The 20,363-nt window shown below is 37.1% G+C and overlaps 3 protein-coding genes and 1 pseudogene across 11 annotated transcripts in view; 2 read left to right on the top strand and 2 right to left on the bottom strand.

Annotated features, from left to right (window-relative positions):
- LOC139967703 (dynactin subunit 1-like) overlaps window positions 1-4,812 on the bottom strand; it is a 44,879-nt gene extending 40,067 nt beyond the window's left edge. For 4 of the 7 annotated variants that reach the window (XM_071971727.1, XM_071971729.1, XM_071971728.1 and 1 more), the window contains exons 1-5: window positions 4,642-4,812; window positions 3,442-3,576; window positions 2,429-2,546; window positions 1,796-1,891; window positions 1,071-1,133 (exon numbers count right to left, since the gene is read on the bottom strand). In XM_071971727.1, coding sequence (XP_071827828.1) covers window positions 1,071-1,133; window positions 1,796-1,891; window positions 2,429-2,546; window positions 3,442-3,539 — 375 coding nt within the window. In that variant the 5' untranslated portion in view covers window positions 3,540-3,576; window positions 4,642-4,812. The remainder of the gene's footprint in view (window positions 1-1,070; window positions 1,134-1,795; window positions 1,892-2,428; window positions 2,547-3,441; window positions 3,577-4,641) is intronic. The other 3 variants (XM_071971731.1, XM_071971732.1, XM_071971733.1) reach the window with 1 other exon arrangement.
- Window positions 4,813-6,376: 1,564 nt separating this feature from the next.
- Window positions 6,377-20,363, bottom strand: part of LOC139967705 (uncharacterized) — a 35,536-nt gene continuing 21,549 nt past the window's right edge. Inside the window, exons 1-4 of one of the 2 annotated variants that reach the window (XM_071971736.1) lie at window positions 11,786-11,940; window positions 10,550-10,718; window positions 9,848-9,932; window positions 6,377-9,047 (exon numbers count right to left, since the gene is read on the bottom strand). In XM_071971736.1, the coding sequence (XP_071827837.1) occupies window positions 8,266-9,047; window positions 9,848-9,932; window positions 10,550-10,615 (933 nt within the window). In that variant the 5' untranslated portion in view covers window positions 10,616-10,718; window positions 11,786-11,940 and the 3' untranslated portion in view covers window positions 6,377-8,265. Of the gene's footprint in view, window positions 9,048-9,847; window positions 9,933-10,549; window positions 10,719-11,785; window positions 11,941-20,363 lie in introns of those variants that run through there. The other variant, XM_071971737.1, reaches the window with a different exon arrangement.
- Window positions 11,950-19,770, top strand: LOC139967704 (rab9 effector protein with kelch motifs-like). 2 transcript variants are annotated; one of them, XM_071971734.1, is made up of 7 exons: window positions 11,950-12,076; window positions 12,943-13,171; window positions 13,582-13,734; window positions 14,246-14,404; window positions 15,677-15,826; window positions 16,418-16,567; window positions 18,037-19,769. In XM_071971734.1, exons 2-7 carry the CDS (start codon window positions 12,961-12,963, stop codon window positions 18,480-18,482), a joined length of 1,269 nt encoding a protein of 422 aa, XP_071827835.1. In that variant the 5' UTR covers window positions 11,950-12,076; window positions 12,943-12,960; the 3' UTR covers window positions 18,483-19,769. The 2 variants fall into 2 exon arrangements, with proteins under 2 accessions (XP_071827835.1, XP_071827836.1); XM_071971735.1 differs by lacking the exon at window positions 11,950-12,076 and adding an exon at window positions 12,229-12,246 and having other exon boundaries at window positions 18,037-19,770.
- LOC139968272 (U2 spliceosomal RNA) lies at window positions 17,726-17,938 on the top strand (annotated as a pseudogene).

Genomic DNA, 20,363 nt, shown 5'->3' with positions numbered 1-20,363 from the left:
GCAACCATTTCAAATGAATGATCATTTTTGATGTATTGATGAACAGGTTTATATTTTAATATTATTCTATACTTTAACATCCTATAAATGACTTTCATTCTCTTTAGGGAAGTTTATAGGGATTATTCACAAAACCAACAGAGTTCCTTCATCCTACATACAGTAGCTGTGATATGTCTATGAAGACCAAATTTTCAAAGTACCTTATACATTCAATTTGATATTGTAGCACCAATGCCTTATAACATACTGTAATAATGCCAAATGGCCTTGGTTTTTAACAATGGTATTTCCATGCCTTAGTTTTCACTTTATTGTTAGATATGTGCAGTCATATTGATTGATCAACTATCCTAACACCATATCAATAATCCTGAGAGTGTACTGTACTTCTAAAGTGATGAATAAAATGTCTGGACCAGTATTGTACATCTTTTTTCAGATTAGAGCAGCTTACACTGGATTTGCAATTTTCAAACTCTAAAATGAATATTCAACACTAGATTTGCATTTTCAATCATAATTTTGTTTATTTTTGTAAATTCATTCTGCTAATAAACAAGTCAAAATGACACAAGTAGATAATATGTCAATAGCATCATTCAAAATTTAAATGTGGCAGATACACAATGCATCCAACTTTTGCTTTAATTTTGGCATTACAAACTGAAAGCTACATCATAAAACCTTTGCTTCATCAAATTTTAGAAGTCAAGGCTTTTGTAGAACTACACCAAATATGTTTCTGCTACCTGGATTGACCCAGGGCATTTTTGATAAATAATAACATTAAGTTTCCTTCAGAAAGCTACACCTACGGATGTGGGACAGAGTGACATATCCAACCATAAGGGTGTACCCTTCTTTTTGTCGTCCAGGTATAAAGTGAACCAACGAGTGGAACTGAGATATTCTGCTACCTTACAAAGGTGATTGTCGGTCATTTTACGGAAAAGAGGAAAACCCTTGGCAGCAAAGAAATGCAGTTAATAATTGTGAACAACAAACAGAGTTAACAAGTGCTGATGCTGAAAATATTGACCAAGTTTATTGCAGCAAGCATTACTCACAGCAGACACATAGACAGGCATACTAGACCTGCGGTTTGCAGGTCTCATAAGTTTCGAACGAAACTGGAAAGAACAAAACATTCATATGGAAGAAAGTTTAAACAGAGGCATCCCTAAACAAAGACTGTACAAAACGAATACTACCCCTATCACTCATGAACACATGAGACTGGGATAAATTAACATTCCAGTAAAAACAAAACAAGTGTTACAGCAGGGACAGCACTCATATAAGATACATATGTCCAAGGGGGTACAAACTTAAAAGTTTTTCGACTCTTTCTGTAAATGTGGAGACCTTTCTACGGACTGACATTCACACAGAAACATTAATAAAGGGGTGGATAATTTGAAACAAATAAATGCAGATGGTTATCGTATATCTTTATCATTTTAAAAGACTGAGATACATGTAGTGCACCAGCAATGTCCATCTCAATTAGTCATGTTTTCAAGCATACATCACATACGAAGGGCAGGATTTTGTACACAGTTACAGTAACATGTAACAAGTAACATGAGCCACAAGATCTGCTAAGCTGAAAAAATCATACATATTGACACAAATCTCTGTGATGAAAACATTAATTCAAACCACCAAGAACATATCACCACTGTACATGAACATGAAATGATAATGAATGCTACATTTCCCATAACTGTTCATAAAGTTTATATCACATGTAACGTTTTCAGAACATGACGACCAAAGGTTGAAAGTTTACCTCTGCTTTTTTCTCTGCTTTACCGCCAGGTTTTGGAATACCAGAGGTTTTAGATTCAATTGGGGTGGTAGCAGGTGAGCCATCTAAGATAGTAATCTGTGAAAGATTAATTAATAAAGCTGTTATTATTAACATAATTAATATAGATATTCACCATTCAGGAAATCAGATGACCTACCCTATTAATATTGATATTTAAGGTTCTATAAATGTATGATAAATGAATTATTTATTGAATTTTAGTTTGATTATTGGTGTTTGTTGGAAGGAACCAAAAGTCACAGCAATTGAACAAGATGAATATATTTAAGGTCTCCCGTCTTCTGGTAATCTTACATCACAATTGCTTGAATCTCCGAACACAGTCTGTACATTCTACTACCGTGTTCTTCTATATATTCCCTGTACTTTCTTAATTATCTTAATTACCCTTATTATCCTCATTGGTCCAATTTTCACTTGTTCCATAAATTTCTAGTGTACAGGCACAAGTATTCATATTTTTTCTTTCCTTTCTTTATTCACGCAGATCCAAAGCTGACAATTTACGTTTACCTCTCCCGATAGAAATTGTGTGGTTCACTTTTGCTAATAAGAGTATTGACTTACTTTGCCAACACATGATATTCTTACCTGTGATTGTCTAACGAAAATACCGTGGTTATCTGGACATGTGAAGTATTTCTTCCCTTGAACCAAGCCATTGTTTTTGCCCTTGGCTTCATCCAAAATAACCCCAATCCATTTACCGCTGAAAGGCAAAAACAAGGAAGCATTAACATAATTAGCACTCTCTGCTATTAAAAGCAAGTTTATAATATATAATCGTAAGTTTGTAATAGCAAATCCTCAGCAGCAACATTGGCAGAAACATTGGAATCTTGACTGAAACATGTTAAATAGTGCAAAAAATTACAACTGATTTGCAAAGGGGAGTTAAGATGGTTACTTTCACAGTAAGAAGCATAGTGAGTGCAAGGGATATTCTGGGATACTCCAGGAAATAAAGCACTGTTGCTGTGATGTAAATAGCTGATGCCCTTCAAACAGTTTCCTTATATTTTAAAATCTTGTTGATTTAGCCTTGAAGAAGAACACAATTTGGGATAATTAATTAGCTGACAAAGTACTTTGACTTCTTCATAGTTAACGAATACTGTCATCCTCTGTGCATACAAAGTGAAGTGCGCATTATAGGAAAAAACCTTTTCAGTTCACTGACATGATTCATGATGTCACACACTTTGCCGTTTCAAGGTATGCATGATCCATAAACATTAATTGCCAAATTTTTAAACATTTCATATCTTCATGATGAAACATGCTAGCAGTCTAATTTGATTTAAGAGCCAACCTCTACCATAAAAGGTTCCCTTTCATTTAGACCGATAACCAAGAGGAATAGCAACAACAGTGTGTAGAAGCTTGACTGTGGTAGCTACACAATAAATACTTGGAATTTCTCAAACTTACCAAGTCCAACGGTTATGAAGTCCTACAGTAATTTCTATTGTGTAAAGACATTACATGTTGTACTATCACCTACCTTGCATCACCACATACAAATGGACAGACATCTTGACACCATCAAAGTTATTTACTAAAAATTGCATTCAATGCTTTTCATGTCCTTAACATCAACTTACGATGCAAATGAAGTCACTCCAACAAATGCTATTTTTCCTTGTAAGCTTTTTCCAGTGATTTCCACCCTTGTTCCTGGCTTGACATGCTTGTCTGCCATGTTAGAGCAGCTTAATCAGTTCTATGTAAACAAGGATCTGGAATAAAGCAAAGTTAGTGTATATGTCAGTGACATCTCAAATTATCACGATTTAATCTCTATTACATAATGACTTAACTTGTTATTGTTTTGTTCACTATTTCAATTCCTAAGATGTATTTAATGTTTCAGCTTTTTCATGAAAACAAACAAGAGGGGTACGGTTGTTGTTACCTAGATACATGCTATTGTACTGATAGACATTGTGGATGACATGATATGTACATTGGGTGAATATTAATCACATGATTAATCTGTACCTAATTCTAGCCTGGATAGCTTGCTTATATTCCAGGGATGTGTAGCTCACATACATCCCTGGTCATTGATCTTTATTGGGACTGCCACTTTGTCATTTGACCAGTTGTACCTATATTGAATTGGAGAGAATCAAGATAGTTAGAGCATAGACCATCCGAGTGTCAAAGTCCCATTTGGTGTTTCTATCATAGTCAGCTAGGATAAGTGGTCCAGGCCAGTGGGTTGAGGAGTCATTGTCACCAACCCTTCACAAAAACTGTATGTCTGACATATAACGAAATATGACGCAAAAGAACAAGGGAAAACAGGAAAATATATAACCATAGGAGGTCAATGGGGAATGTCAGTGTGCATGAAAGGGTATTAGGCCTACTATAGTATTATTAACAAGTAATCTAGGCCTACTATCTAAATTCTAATCTAGCATTAATATAATGAAGAAGTTTTCTGTTATTACTATAGCAATATAGCACTGCAGTAGCACCAAAGTGGAGAGGAGCCTATGAAGTTATTTCAAAACTGTCTCCACTTCCCTCTGTGTTAAAGAACGGCATTGATGAAAATTTGCTGGCATTGAACAGTTCAAAGTGATTCCTAAATCGCTTGATAAATGGTACTGAGTATAACTTAGACCAAACTTTGCAGTGAACTGCAACGTCGGCCTGAGTATAAATATCATAACATAAGCATAGGCGTAGGCAAAGGGCCTAGCCTAGGATGCAATAAAACGTTATTTTCATAGCCTATGTTAGGCCTATACTGAATTGCTAGCAAAACAGTTTCCGTTTCTCAAGGATCTTACAAGAAATATCAACGCTGATAATTCGTCTAACTGTTTGGTTGGCAGTTGTACCCTTTTCTCTTCATCGTTCAACTTCAAGGATCTAAGACAGGGTTAGCCTAGCCTATATTCTATAAGGTTTGTTGTGATCGTGTCCGAGAACATTGAATACAAGCACCCGTACAGTAGGTACAGTGTTAAAATACGCTTCCACTGTAAGGCAACTCACATATACTAAAATCATATAAAAATACTTATAAAGGGGTTCGGTGATGATCAAATCATAAAGCACCGCCCATATTTAGAAGAGCGCAGTGGAAAAAGATAAAAGACGATTTTCATCTTGTTTGGGGGCAGGATGTAGCACAAGCAGTTCTTTACCGGGACAGTCTGACAGAAAATAAAATCAAAACCTACAAACTAGTGTCAAAACTGCAGTCGCTGAGCGTCCATACAGTCAGGGGGCGGATGCCCCCTGACGGACTCAAATGGACTGCTGGCGCCCTTTTCAGCTTAATACCACGTTTTACTTATTCGCGATTATTGACTTTTTTATTGCCGGCGCTCTCATCTACCTTTCGACATTTGTCACATTTTGTTGGATATGACACCTATTTATTCTTCGTTTATCTGCAAATTAGCAAGGCCTGGAAAGGGTAATTTCCGGCGATGTAGGGAGTATCTTTACTCAAAAAATTTCTGTACGCTCCGCGCCAACCTGTGGCACTCCGCTTAGATAGTGTCGAAAGCACCCCTACAGACCATTCTCGACCCCCCTGACCAATACCCCTAGCTCCGCCACTGGTCAAAATGAGAAACCTGTTTCACCTTTTCCCTGCTCATTTTAAATTTTCACCAATTGCCCCGGTTTATATGACGAACTTCCCCAAGTTACCATGTCCCGCCTATAGCTATCCCCCTTTCCTGCAACCCCTCTTATGGCCAGAGGCCCTTTACCAATAGACTACAATTTCTTCCATTTTCCCTCTCTTCTATTTCCTTAAACCAAATAAACAATGCATTGAAACATAGAGAAAAATAATTGCAGGCCTTTCCATATTCAGTTCTGCTTATCTTAAACCTCTATCAAACCTAACTCTGAACGTTTACAGACAGTGGCGTAGGAAGGTAGTTTTGAGTGGGGGGGCTGAAGACTGATGGCCGGCTTGGGGGAGGGGTCTAAGGGGAGGGGGTGTCCCCCTCCCCTTTGGAATTTTTTTGCATTTCCAGGTGGCTTCAGATGTAATTTGGTGCAATATAGCACACTTCAACACCCACTCCATTTTGTAAACTTAATTTTGTATTTTCACCTGGCCTTAGATGCAATTTGGGGCTCCAAATGAGATTTTTTTTCTCATTTGGAAATGAAAAAGGGGTTTTCTGACTTGCGAAGTGGGGGGGGCAGAATGATACTTCCGCCCCTCCACATTTTTCACTGGGGGGGGGCTGGCGCCCCCAGCCCCCCCGGTTCCTACGCCCTTGTTTACAGACCTCTAAACCTGTCACAAAAATAGGGAGATTAACATTATTCCATCCCCCAAACAGGAAGATTGGGGAAGTAAGATTTAGAAATGAAAACTTTTTTTTGTAATTTCCCAGCATTTAACCTCCATTGATTTAAAAGTAAACAAATTCTTGATGTTCATCACCAAACTCATTGTAGATTTTATCACATGTCCTAGATCACAACTTACACGCCTAACAAAACAAAAGAAAGGAAACGAAAAGAAAAGAAAAGAAAAGAAACAAAAGAAAATATTTTGTAAGTGAAATCTATTTAGACCCAAGAAATGGTATGTTCCATCAAAGTGGAGTACACTAATGTGAATTCAAAGTTACAGTACCAAGGCAAACAACCTTTAGGCCTATATGAAACAAGTTTCAATGCAAGTCATTAACCAATTAAAGAACATAAATTAATGCATTTAGGTGACCATGAAATATTAAAGATTGACAGCTGAATGTTAAAACCAAAACTGTCTGGTTGGTTCCTATAACAATAAAATGGAAAGTATATCTGAAATGTTGGCACGTGAAAAAGGGAGACTTCTGTTCACTGATCATACTTCTTTGATATTGCTGGGTATTTTTTCTTACACAAGAACGGTGGTCATGCAACAAACGGACAACGGAAAACACATCAGGGTAGAGACTTTGACCTTTGGTGAACAAAAACAACTATTGTGACCTCTTTGCACACAAAAAAATAACAATCTTGAACCGCTAAAGCAAACTTGCATTCCAAATATGGAGTTTATACACATTTTACTTTGACATAAGCATGTGTATTAGGTGATTTCTGTTAACTCTAAATGATATTTGACCTCCCTATGAAACATTTGGGTTATTGTAGTCTCTAAGATAGATTTACATACAACGTATCAAGTTGTGCCAAACTTCACATTTTGTTTCAAAGGGTTTCAGATTTTGACTACTGCTGATCCCAAAACCTTTGACCTCACCTAAAACAATACTGTTCATCAATTCACTATTCAGTATCCATACATGTTCTAAGTTTGATAGCAATCCATTGTAATGTTGAAGAACAAGTTTACAGGGACACACATATGACAGACACATACACTCACATACACAGAGATAAATACAAATTGTTTATAAGTTCGAAAGACTCATCTAAAACTTAATATTTATAAACAAAACAGTACCCTTCCACAACATGCAATTAATTTGAAATAATTTATAAACATGTTATAAATTCTCATGCTTTCCTACCAAGTGTTTTGTAGCATCTTAAGAATTGACTTTTGACCTTAGTATGCTAAACTAAGTAGACCAGCAACTATCCTTTGTCAGCCTCAGATATGTTAACAGTTATTTTGTCCAAGCTTATAAGTGGTATTAACTTTCAAATTGGACTGGTAGCAGTCTTATACAGCATATGAAAATTAACTTTATGCCTTAAGTCCTCTTTTCACATTCAATATGAAAATATATTATAACTAATGAGTGATACCTTGGAATGATAGAATACAAGAAGAACAAAAACTACTAACAAGGACCAAAAGTGAAAAAAAATATAAATATATGTTCAATGCTTTTCAAAATGTCCATATCGGCTCATTAGTGTCATCTCCTTCGGTTCCAATGTAAACCAACATCTAATCACAGCCCACAGAATTATACTTACACCAGTTTCCTTCAAAATATTCCCGATACATATTTAATTTAATTTTTTTGGTTAGTTCTACTATTTAGTATTATGTATAAGGACATTAGATGTGACTATTTAATCTGGCATTTTGTTCTTTAAAGTCAGTGTGATTCTGATGAAGCTCCATGCATGGATCAATCCACAACTTCCCTTCCTCCCCCCCCCCCCCCTCCACCATCTCCAACCAACTTTTAGAATTTCAACTATGTAATTTTTTTATTAAAGGGAGAAGTTGTAAAGAGTTTTCTTTGTTTTTATTCTTATCAGACTAAAACATATTTTAACAAATTTATTATCTTGACAGATAGATTGAGTATAAAATAAAATAGTTGTAGAGCAGATGTGGTAATCATGGCACGGTCAAATACAAATGTTGCAAACCCGCACAACCCTCAAGTATAGGATGCAGCTTCTTGTTCACCTAATGCAAGAAACATTTCGGCAAGATGGCATATGAAGTTATTTTTATCTTTTCACATTTCCTCTTGAAATTTGTGTTTATGTTCTTCTTCAGAATACAAGCCTGACATCTGTAATTCATTAGGCAAGTCCAAAGGTGGTAAACTAGGTAAACTTGAAATGCGATCGTCTCCAAAATATTCGCTCTGAAATGGGAGGGACAATTCAACGTTACTCTGATTCAAGACGCTCTTCTCCATGTTTGTGCTTCGTAGTGTTTCCAGCTCTTGCTCCAGCAGCTTCATTCTCTCTTTGAGTTGGGTGTTCTCCTCTTCACAACTGTTCCAGGATTTAAATAAATGACAGACATGCTCCATAAGTTCCTTATTCTGACGTTCCAATTTCTGTATCAAGATTGTCTTTGGACTGTCACTGGTTTGTTCTTCCACGCTGGCCTTCTCTTCTGAATCTCGACTTTTGGACCGCTGAGAGGAAAAGAACTTCCTGAGTTCAGATGTTTTGTAAGTGAAACCGTCACTCTCCTCTACCATATTATCATTCAAGCATGTGAGTAACGAATCCGTTTCATCTGAGCCTTGATCTGACGCTTCTACAAGGTTACCTCCATCAAAATCATCCTTAGCAAACTCCTCATCTTCTGTCGCCGCAGATGCTTTCACTCTCTCTCGTTCTAGCTTCTGCTTCCGTTCCACAGACTTTTGCCTCTTTCTTCTAGCAAAGTCTTCCTTCTTCCGATGAATAATTCTTGGTTGTTTTTTGAGATGTTCCAACTGCTTCTTTATAGATTCCACTACAAACTTATTTCCAGGAATCGGTAAAACCTCTTCCAGCAGTTCTGAAAGGGAAAAAAGGCAAGTAAATGCTATACAAATTTTGAATACAGGCATCAGAAGAAGAAGGAGAATGGCATTTTTGTTTGAAGTTGGAAAGAAATAGACAATTCACCACCTAAAAATTTTGATTTTGTTAGAAATTTATAACAAACAAATTGTGCTTTTGGTTTATAGTAAATTTTATAACGAGTAATACATTAGCATGGCTAGTCAAGTTTTTTGCAAATAATGCGGTAAGAGTTACAATTTGCAGTTCAGATTTTAGATGTAGTTGATGATGGATCACAAAGCATATTGGCCACCAAAAAATTTGAGATAAAATGTAATCATTAAATACTTTCTCATCAACCAAATGTGAGGTGTTGCCATAGTTTTCAGTACCATTGTGGGGGCTACATAGAATGTTTGGTAAAATTTCTAACCAAACCCTACGGTACTGTACTTCCTGATAAAGCTCGTCATCAACAGATCATTCCTCGAACCTGACATTAAGTTATATAAGTAGAATACTTATATGAACAGAATGGTCCAGAGCTCTTGGCTTCATTTATTGTGGAAAATATCAACAATTTACGATCATCTGATGTTACATAAATATAAGTATACTGCGTATTACACTTAATGGATGCTACTGCACAAACCTAAAGTGAGTGTATGTACATAATAATGAACAGTCTGAAACAGTATTAAAGAAGGGCTAAACCCGTCAAAGTACACCAATAGATTCCATTCCTTGTAAAATATATCACTGCCTGCAATAGAAGCAAAATGTAAACATGAACTGAAATATTATATTTCTAACCTTCAGCTTTGGCATAATGGTCTAATGCACCATTAAAGTCCTGCATGGCGGCCATTTTGTCAGCTGTCCTTTCTGCTTGATGAGCCTTTAAAAAAACAAAGTTAAGAAAGACAAACCCAGAAATGAAAAGAAATCTGGTTGTGAAATCTCAGTCAGTACTAGCATGCAAATTTATGTTTAATGAATATCAAAGGAGCTCTGCTGAGTATTGATGGAGGAATTTATTACATAACCTTCAAAAATAGAACAAAAATACATGAAAATCAGACAAGGGATAAATCATAAAACATTTGATGATCAGAATGTGACAGTTAATTTTCCAGCCTGACAAATACATTGCTTTAAATATCTAGTTCATATCTGCATGTATATAGACGTCAATAAACAAAAAGATTATTGATTGTGGATATTGTGAGGATTTAACAACATGGCTGAATCAGATGTACCAATTGCATCATTAAGTAAAATGTTCACATTTGTTGGCAAATGTTAAAACTTGCATACATCAACAAGCATTTATCCAAATAAGTGCTGAAAACAAGTTACTATTTATTTATGTTTATAAAATACCTGAAATGGGTTTTAATTAATAAAGTTTTTTCTTAAGTGCCCAAAGAAATCCTAGGAATTCTTAAGTTTTGAAGGAAGTTCTATTTGACATAATGAAGAGAAACTGTCAATATTTAATTAAGACTAACATACCTTGGATAGAATGGAGCTTGGATGAAAGTCTAAAGTTACATTCTCGCCTAAAATTTCTGCAATCATTTTGTCCACGGGTGTTCAGGCCAAGCTTGTAGTAAATGGTTCAAAATGTCTGAAACAGAAGTATTCCATTAATCTATAACAATGGGAGGAGACAAACAGCAACCTGAAAAGAAACAAGAGTAAATTTATATGTCAATGCAATGCTGTTTTCTTTTATTCAAACGTCCCACACAATGGCATCTTAAATGAAGGGGTGCATGGGCACAGAAGGGGGATCATGCACCATTTTGGTGCCCCCTTTCCACTCTCCTTCCCCAATGAAATTTACTATATGTCATTTTCCTTCCCTCCCCCCCCCCCCCCATCCTCTCCACTGAATGAAAGTTGTCGTGTTTAAGGAAACAGGGATATCTTCTACCGAACGTAATCTACTTGCAACTACTGTACAGGTCTCATAAGTTCTGCTGACTTCAAGTTCTGGAAATGATGGAAACTACAAAGCATCCAGGGGCTTTACCCAACCACCACTCCGCAGACACAGGTTTGTGATCGGCACTAATGCCCCCAGTGCAGAGGTGCAAGCTTGCACAACCCACATTCTGTGCCCCTCCCACACAAATATTTCTCTCCTTTTGTTGTGCCCTTCCCCAATCTTCTAGTTTCTGGGAGTGCCACTTGCCCCACACTGTATAAGCAGCTGTTTCAAGGCATAAGTTGGAGCAATTGGCTATGGAGAAATCCTTCATTAAGTGTACAGTTATAGTTGTATAGTAAATTAGTAAGTTGCAATATCCATAAAACTGACACTGTAGGCCTTAGTATAATCTGTTATGTTGTTACTCATGTTTAGGTTTTTGGTGATTGAGGCAAAAAAAAAATGAAAACTTCTTTAACAGTTTTTTCTATTGCTAACTGCTGTGTGAACTACTGTACAGCCTAAGCTAAGAGTCATTTTGTAGCCAGCTTGTGCATAAATTCCAATTTGCCGGTGTCTAGTGTGGAATTACACAACGGTACTGGTGGCGAAACAAACGTATGCACTACCATATGCATAATCAGGCTAATGTTAGCATACTAACTACTTAGGCATTTTGACATTTCTGCCGACCTAACTGAGGGCTAGGCTAGGCCTAACTTAGACTGGCCCACTTAGACTAGGCCTAACAAGGACTTAGGCCTGCTTAGAATGTACCTAAACTCGGTCTAAGTATAGGAATACTGTTGGCTTACGTGAGGCTAACTATGTTGTGTATTTCAAGTCTTTTCCATGTCCCAAAGTTCGCAACGAGATCAATATGTTGGTAAGATGACACTTTTTCCCGAAAGTTTATCACCTTGCAAGATTACACTGTACTCGTGGAATCAGGCTACTATTCGAAAACACAAACAAACTGAACAATTTAGTAAATAGTGTATTGAACAAGCCTCAAGGGTCCTATCATACATATGTACACCCTATCTCAACCGTTGGCAGGGAAGCTTGCACCATTCCAGTAACTTTGATTTCAGTTAGTAGCCTGGGTACGTTTTATGGTTTTATACATTAGATAGGTAGATATAAACATATTAATAATATCTGTAACGATGAAGATAATGCATTGCAGGTTACTTTGCAAGAGTAGCCGTAAACTTTATTTAATCAGACATTCTGTTGAACATGTCGCAGAACCGGTATTAACTTGTTCACACAGGTATGAAGAAAAGGAAGGCAAGAACTAGCCTAGGCCCTAGATTGACATACACTCAAGTTTATGGTGGTGTACGTTAACTTCGCGTGATGTGTTGAACAAGTCCAAACAAATGTCACTCAAAAGATTGTCGCCGCCGTGTTTGAAATTCAAATTGTTATCACACTTTCGATTGCAACATTAATGTATACGGTGTCAATGAATTCAGGAAAATTCGTAGGAAACAACAATTCTGTATTCTGACAGAGTGAAATATGAAAGCCTTTTCGCCGCCTTCATCTATTTTCTGGAATTATATGGTTGTTTGACAGCAAACCTTAACATGTATATATCACATTCTGGCAGAATCTTAGAATCAAAGCAACAGTGAAATCTCATAGATATCAACTTTGAACTTGAAAGGAAAAAGTGTTTAGCATCTAGGCCTAGGCTATAGCTAAATTGAACAGCAAACTTGTTTTCTTCAGCCTACCAGATAAATTATTTTGCAATAACATAATTTCAGTTCTATGTCATAGCCAAAGTAGACCTAAATTTCATTGTGTCTTATCTTTGTATCACTGAAATAGGAAGTTATGGCATCATTAATTCTACTATATTTCAGTTAGGTACAGTTTAAACTTTGAGCTATTTTTGAGATATTTTGGACATAAAAAAACAAAACAGCTTTAGCAGTTTCAAGAATTTTTCTGTTTATAGGAACTTATATGTTGGTGCATGATGCAGTTACATCCAGTCCTTGAGATGGGTGAGATACCTGCTAACTCCAAAATGTGGTACGTGATCTCAGCAGGTGGTTGCACTCCTCCAAGTATGAGGGTCGGACACAGTGGCATCTCATTGCCAAGCAAGAGTGCATCTAAAGTTTTGCTGTTAGGTGGAGCCAATCCTAATGGTGTTTTTCCTGAAAATCATCTGCTAAATCTGGGTTAGTACTTATACATATATCAAAGTAACAATGTTGTGTTAGATTCGATATCAGTTTTAACAGCCAATTATAACAACCAATTGACAAAATTAAATAGTAAACATTGATGAATTACAACTTGTGAAAGACATTGATAGAAAAATAATACACAAGTTATTAAAATTTGCTTGTAATATTTTCATGCCTCATTTTAACTACAGTAATTCTTTATGATAATTTTAATTATTATTGTTACCACTCAGTCATCCCATGAAAAATGCTAAACTATATCAAAATGAAAAAATTGCATTCCAGTATGATTCAGAGTCATCCAGAAAAAAACCTCTTCTTATGAGATATTTCATTCATCAGCATTAGAAATGTACAGTGGTTTAGAATGTAATGATTTTGTTTTTGTCGTTCTAACACAGACTCTTACGAGTGGGAGAAAGTTCCTTGGCAAGGTTTGAAGGGACGCTATGAACATGCAGCCTTCCTCCCAACCACACAGAATGATAAAGTGTTTGTTTTTGGTGGAGCTGATCAATCTGGCAATTTAAATGATTTGCAGGTCTTAGATTTACGTAAGTTTTTGATTCCATGAAATTAATGATTACATTCCAAATGCCTCTGCACAGTAAGGTTTTCTATATGTTTCTATATGTTGAAACATGACTTGAGACAGAAATTTAATCAAGCACAGACAATTCAGTTTTGACTTTACATGGAAGTTAAAAGTTAAAGTAGGAATGATAGCATTAGGCTATAACATCAAAGGTACTCTTGGTTAGATTATAAGTTACTATTGCATGATGATGAAGCTAGTATTGTCATTAGAATCATAACTGTTGTCCTCGTTAATGTCCTTTTCATCATTGTTTTATATTATCTGTTTCCTTTCACTGATATTGATGGATTATCAAGGCTGAAAATCTATAGATCTATCAGTAGATCCTTGTTTGCACTTTCAATCTACATGCCGGATTGAAGTAGAGAATTGAAAAGTTCTGTTAGATATTCAAATTACCTGAAAGGCTTTTCATCACAGACTGTTCACTTTAGGTTATAATATCACTTTGTTCCTTATTTCTTCAGAAACAGGGAAATGGAGTGGTGTTGAGGTATCAGGGGAGGCCCCAAGCCCTCGCACATGCCGGGGGTCAGCCTGGTGCAATGGTCAGTTGTATGTGTTCTCAGGCGGTGAGCAAGGAACAGATCCAGTTGCAGATAGCAAGTTACATGTATTTCATTCTGGTAAGTATAAAATAAAACTCATTTTCTTTGCAGTGTAATCAATTTAATTGCATCGTCATTTACATCTAGCGGACTTTAATGCCTCATTTTGAAAGGGTCTTCTTAACGTAAAATGTCTGAATCCTGTTTCATATTATCCCAAAATTGTAAATACCTTTTAAAGGTGCAGCTGAAACTGGGAAGGTTCCCAATGTATTGACTGTTTTAGAATGTAAAACCACTGTCTAAAGTTAAAATTGGAAAGAGACAGTAATTTTGCTACTACAGGAATGCAACACAAGTTGTGTGTGTGAAAACTTTGAAGAAAGGGATGGTTGATATTACAATGTTTAACGATGAATAAATTAAGGTGGCAGATAGTTGTAGTGAGGTACAGCGGGGGGGGGGGGGGGGTGCGGTTTACATTTAACCTGATATACTGTTCAGGTAAATACTGTTAATAAATGAGGGTGTCAGTTATAATGGTGGTAGGAGGGGTCTGGGTGTATATAGCAAAATACTATGGCAAATTGCTACACAAATTCAAAGATGTAGAGCAGTCGATGTGCATTGAAGTATACTAAGTTATCAGTGTGTTATGAGAAGTGCAGTTCCAAAAATCCAGCCCAAAATATGAATGCCCTGCACTCAACCTCATCACCTCATCACAGATATTGTTTCCCTGTTATCTTTTTCTATCCCTTCATACAGTTAATGGTGTTATTCTTCTGTATAATTACTTAAATGATCGTAACAGAGTCATTTACAGCATGTTCCCTTTTGCCTCTTGAAGCTCAGGCATAAAAATGTTTAGAACAAATAAATAGAAGTAGATGATGTAGAAACTCCAAAATGTCTTTGGCACATCAAAGTATACTAAAAACTGTCAAATAGTCTTGAACATTGTTTAAAAAGTTTCAATATATAGCACCATTTTGCATCTAAGCACCCTCCATTTTACCACCCCTGGATGACATAACACCTCTTCTCCCCCCCCCCACCAAGGGCGCAAGAATTATTATGTATGACAGCTTTAGAAAGGAAAAGTTTGCCACTTTAATGGGGGGGTAGTGGGGGGGTGGGGAGTCCCACATGATGTCAATTTGTACCCCTTTCACAAATATTAATGTACAGTATAGCTGTTGAAGTAGAATGTAAAATGTGTCATATATTTTGGTTTATTTCACAAATAATTGGAGACTCATAATGTCATATATCTCTTTCACATGTATTTCGTCTTGAAACAATTCTGGTTCTCTGATAATCAAGAATTTTATCAAATTTCATGTTCAGAATCTCAAACCTGGAAACAGCCGGAGGTAACAGGGCAGGTTCCAAAACCTCGTCATGGGCATGCTACAGTGTCTATTGGGAGGAAGCTTTACCTTCATGGAGGTATGGCTAGAGACACATACTATGACGATCTTCATGAGTATGACATAGGTAAGTCATGGGTGTATTTACATTATAATGGCAATTTGAATGGTTTCCAAGATGCAGTGGCGTATGTAGAAGAGTTGGCACCCGCTGACAGATCCTTCCTTTGCCACCCCCTTACAGGGGATGCTGTCCTGGGGGAGGGGTGGGGGTGTCCCCCTGCTTTTGTTTTTGTAAGGTAGCTTAAATCCAAAATGGTACTATCTTTGGCAAAGCTTCGAACTGAATATATATGTTTAGGAATTCTCATTCTTTAGTGAATGTTTCTTATATTTTTCCTATTGTTTTTCCAAAATATTTTTGAAAGCTGTGTATCTACTGCAGAAAGCCTGTGTAGGTAAATATGTAAACCTAATCAATATTCAATGTCCATTTAAATCGTCTGTCACTGTTTTAATTGTGTCGTTAGTCTGCTCTCGTTTCAGTTCGCCTATTGACGAAGATCCTGGTATGATCAAAATGTCAGTCAATGTAAATGTATTTTTGAAAAGACCGTTTAAGATGAACTCCTGAAGTAGTAAACATATTTTAGTTTTGTATTTAAGGATATCACTATTTTATTATTTCATGTTTCATTTTTTTGCCATTCACATATAGAAACATCAGTATGGAAGCAGATCAAATGCACTGGTGATGTTCCTCCAGGCATGGCAGCTCATGGGGCTGTGGCATTTGGACAGAAAGTTGTAATTTTTGGTGGAATGATAAAGGATGGTGCTAGCGACACTACGTACGTCTTGGATACAGGTACGTGTGCTAAACCTATTTCAAAATATTTCCAAAAGGAGACTGTGTAGAGGCAAGTAAAATTTCAGAGCATCTTGAAAGCAAGTAATATAACTGTAACTTTCTTCCTGACTTCATGGCTAGTTAGCTATTGCATTAGAGGGTTCACACTTGACATGGAACCAACGTTAGAAAATATATCTAGAAAATAATATTTGAGACACTGATGAACCCAGCTATAATGGATTCAGTATCAAGAAGCAGGTTTTACGGAACTTATTATTGGAGATAATTCTAAACTTAATCCAATATCTCAAAAATTCATTTTGATATTGTTTTCCTCACCTCCCCCTCTGCAACCGATGGTTCTGTGTATTGAGAATCTCTCTTCAGATTAATCCAATTCAGGGATTAAATTAGTCCTGTATCGCATCGCAAAATGCTTCGTTAATGGTCAAATTTTGATACAAGTGCAAAGATTCATAGCAGGTTTTGTTCACAAGAACCATCGTATTTCAGAGCTATCAAGACTGCTCTACAAAATTTTGAGTAGTAACTTATTCCCTGCAGTTTACTGCTACTCAAGCTGAATAACCTTCATGCTACATGCCAAGTAACCAAATGTTCTCCATGTCTTCTGTCATGAACAAAACAAAATATCCAGACCAGACCTGTCTTAAACTGTGATGCTAAAAGCTGGATTTTTCTTGGAGACCTACTTTTCTTCCATCTGAATCCACTCTCCTATGGTGTAACACCATTGTACATGGTGTTTGATAAAGTGTCATTCTTTAAGCATGACATGTTTTTTGATATGGTGCCATTCTTTTAAAAGACGGTATTAGATTTATGCCATTCATTTTACATGGTGTTCAATTGTTACGGTGCAATCTTTTTTGTATAAAGTCTTTGGATTGGTGCCATGGACCTGTTATACATTGCATTTGATGCTGTGTCGTTCCTTGATTCAGTGTGATTTGCACGTGATCTTTTAATTCTATTAATATATATCCGTAGTGTTATTTGGTGTTAATGCTTCCCAAAAAATTTGTTTGTAATTATATTCAGCGCTAATTCCATTCTTAATGTACTTCAGAGGACTGTGTATCAAAGATGATGGAAGGAATACATTTCTAGTAAAAATCAGTGAGTGATGAAAACCTGAAGATACCAATGACATAATCTTCTCAGCCTTTTGGCTAAGATCATGTGTAGTATCTGTTCCCTTTCAAGGGGAATGGTGATGCACACCTGACGATGATCACACAGTCACAGTCCGGATGCAAGGGGACTGGGGTTGAGAGAGGATCAGTTGTTTGGTAGTTTGGTTTTCGTGCCCAGGTTCTTTCCTGGGCGACTTTTCCTTAATAAAGTACCAATGACATAATCTTCTTGACCAGCAAAAGTTTTACAATTCATAGATGATATGGTGGTCAATGTAGGAGATGACAAATGAGCTAATGTTAAGAATCCATTTCTCTCAACTTCAGATAAGTTTCAATGGAAGAAAGTGGAACTGACTGGGCCACCCCCAGCAAGTCGTCTAGATCACGCCATGTGCATCGTGACGTTTACATTCCCGAGAGACCTCCCACCCAAAGAGACGGATCCCCAACGAGGTGATTGTGCTCTGCCGGGAATAATAGACATCACCAAAGATGCAATGTTTGTGGTGGATGGCGTAAAACAAGATCTTTCAAATGATGACGAGCAGGGAGTAGGTGCAGCAGCGGGAACAGATCATCATCTGGGAGCGTCAGATGCACAAACTCTTGCTTCTCCTGATGGAAATAAACCCCTCCATCCAGAGGCAGCGACCGCTGTGTCTTCCTTGGACAATGTCGATGTTGCCTCTTGTGTTTTTGTTCACGGTGGAATGGACGTTAGCGGCCAGATATTTGACGACTGTCTGGTCATTAAGCTGGATGATCTGTGATGCTGGAGAATGAACTTTATTTGCCGTGGTAATGAGATTTGGAAGGAGACCTTGGTAGGGGGACGCAGGGTCGGGACACTTGGAGCAAATAGTCCCATACAGTGTGTGAAATTGTTTTAATATGGTATGTTTGACTATGTATAAGAAACCAAGCTCCAAAGGGCTGACATGTCTTGGAGCACCCATGTTCTCTAGCATATTCCCGTGTCCGTTTGTATAAAAACCAGTTCTTCAGCCAGATTATAAAATGTTTTGCGATTACTCTGTTTTAACTATTCAATGAAGAAAAATAGGTAAAAGATAAAACAAAAATGCTGTCAATTGTTTCCTCAAAACATATTGATGCTATCTCTGGATTGTGCCAGAGGGCAGGCTTCCGCTGTCAATATTTACTTCTTCCATGTAGTGAGTGTTAACTGTACTCTACTGTACTTCTGCCATTAACTTTCATACATTACAATCATATCACAAAATCTCCCAAATTTCTACTTGCTACATTTCCATGTTTGGAGATTTGGGAAGTAAAAGTTTTTTCAGGTAGCACCAACTGCTAGGACTAAAGACATTCGGATTTCAGGCTTCCGTGAAGTGTTTGGACATTGATTACAAAAATTGATGAAAATATTTCATTGGACAGTGTTTGGCAGCAATGGTCAATGATGCAAAGTATACTGTACTAGGTCAGATTTGGTCATATGGAGACTGAGCTATATTTAATGTGGTCAAGAGTGGTGGTGGTGTTGAGTTGATATGGTCAAATCTGGTATTTGATAGTGAGCATAGTTACTTACTTGACTTGGTCATATGTGGTATGTAAATGGAAACTAAGTATGGCTTAGTCAAAAAGTGGCCTTTTTTTACTGAACATGGTGAAATGTGCTCGCTGATTAGAGACCATGTTTTAACTGATTCAAGTTCAAGGTACATGGGAGGCCATATATGTAACTAGAGGTGGTCAAATTGTACCGGAGTGACCACGCTGTGGTTGTCCAGTCAAGATTGACCAAGGAAGTCAGTCAAGATTGGACGTGTTTCATGTTCATATGAATATTAGAGCCTGAATGATTCGGGATATTTTTTGATTAGTTTCATGCCTTTTACATGATTTTGTGAAACTGTCATAAGATGGCATTGACGCTAGTCTGCAATTTTAGTGCTTTCTTCCTGTTTTGTTCATTCCATTATATTTGACTTTCAGGAAAAATTCGAATGGATATATGTAAATATTTCTATGCACCACTATCTTCTGTCTTTGACTCTGAAATAGAACAATGGAATCTTTTGTTAAAATATTGCTTCTTTGTCTTTTGTTTTTGTCCTTTTGGTCGTGCAGTCATTGACACAGATTTAACAGAAACAATTAAGTACAGATAGAGAATAGGTAGTGTAAGACAACATGCTCACAGTTACACAGGATTAGGAGATTAGATATGTAGGTAGAATGTTTCCAGCAGAAACCAAGAGTAGTTAAGTGTTACAGATGCAGTTCATACCCTTACTTGTTTCATTTGTCTTTATATTATTATTGTTTAGAGAAGTACTTGGATCAATTCATACTAATATGTTCAAACATAGCGGTATTTCACAGATGTCAAACGGTGGGTAGGGGAGGACAATAGGGGAAAGACCAAAACGATGACTGTGCTGTGGCCCTCAGATGGACACCTGAAGGAAGAAGGAAAAGAGGCTGCCCGAAAACCACGTGGCGACGAATGGTGGAGCGGAACTGGGGAGGCTGGAACACATGGAACTCGGTACGCCACGCAGCTGCAAACCGAACCCAGTGGAAGAATGATGTCCGGGACTTGTGTGCCTTCTGGCACAGAGAGACTTAAGGTAAGGTTAAGGAGGACAATGGGTTGGAGGGCAACTGGTCTTTAA

This window comes from Apostichopus japonicus, chromosome 5, assembly GCF_037975245.1.
Source record: "Apostichopus japonicus isolate 1M-3 chromosome 5, ASM3797524v1, whole genome shotgun sequence".
In the NCBI taxonomy this organism is placed as follows: Eukaryota; Metazoa; Echinodermata; class Holothuroidea; order Aspidochirotida; family Stichopodidae; genus Apostichopus; species Apostichopus japonicus.
Note: the sequence above shows the minus strand (reverse complement) of the source record. Positions and strands in the feature narration are given on the sequence as shown.

What these genes read in the sequence shown, in the direction of transcription:
- LOC139967704 (XM_071971735.1), top strand. Translation starts at nt 12,961, where the DNA reads ATGATGCAGTTACATCCAGTCCTTGAGATGGGTGAGATACCTGCTAAC. An exon ending in GTTACATGTATTTCATTCTG is followed by an intron (nt 14,405 to 15,676) that starts GTAAGTATAAAA and finishes TTTCATGTTCAG; the next exon opens with AATCTCAAACCTGGAAACAG. An exon ending in TCTTCATGAGTATGACATAG is followed by an intron (nt 15,827 to 16,417) that starts GTAAGTCATGGG and finishes ATTCACATATAG; the next exon opens with AAACATCAGTATGGAAGCAG.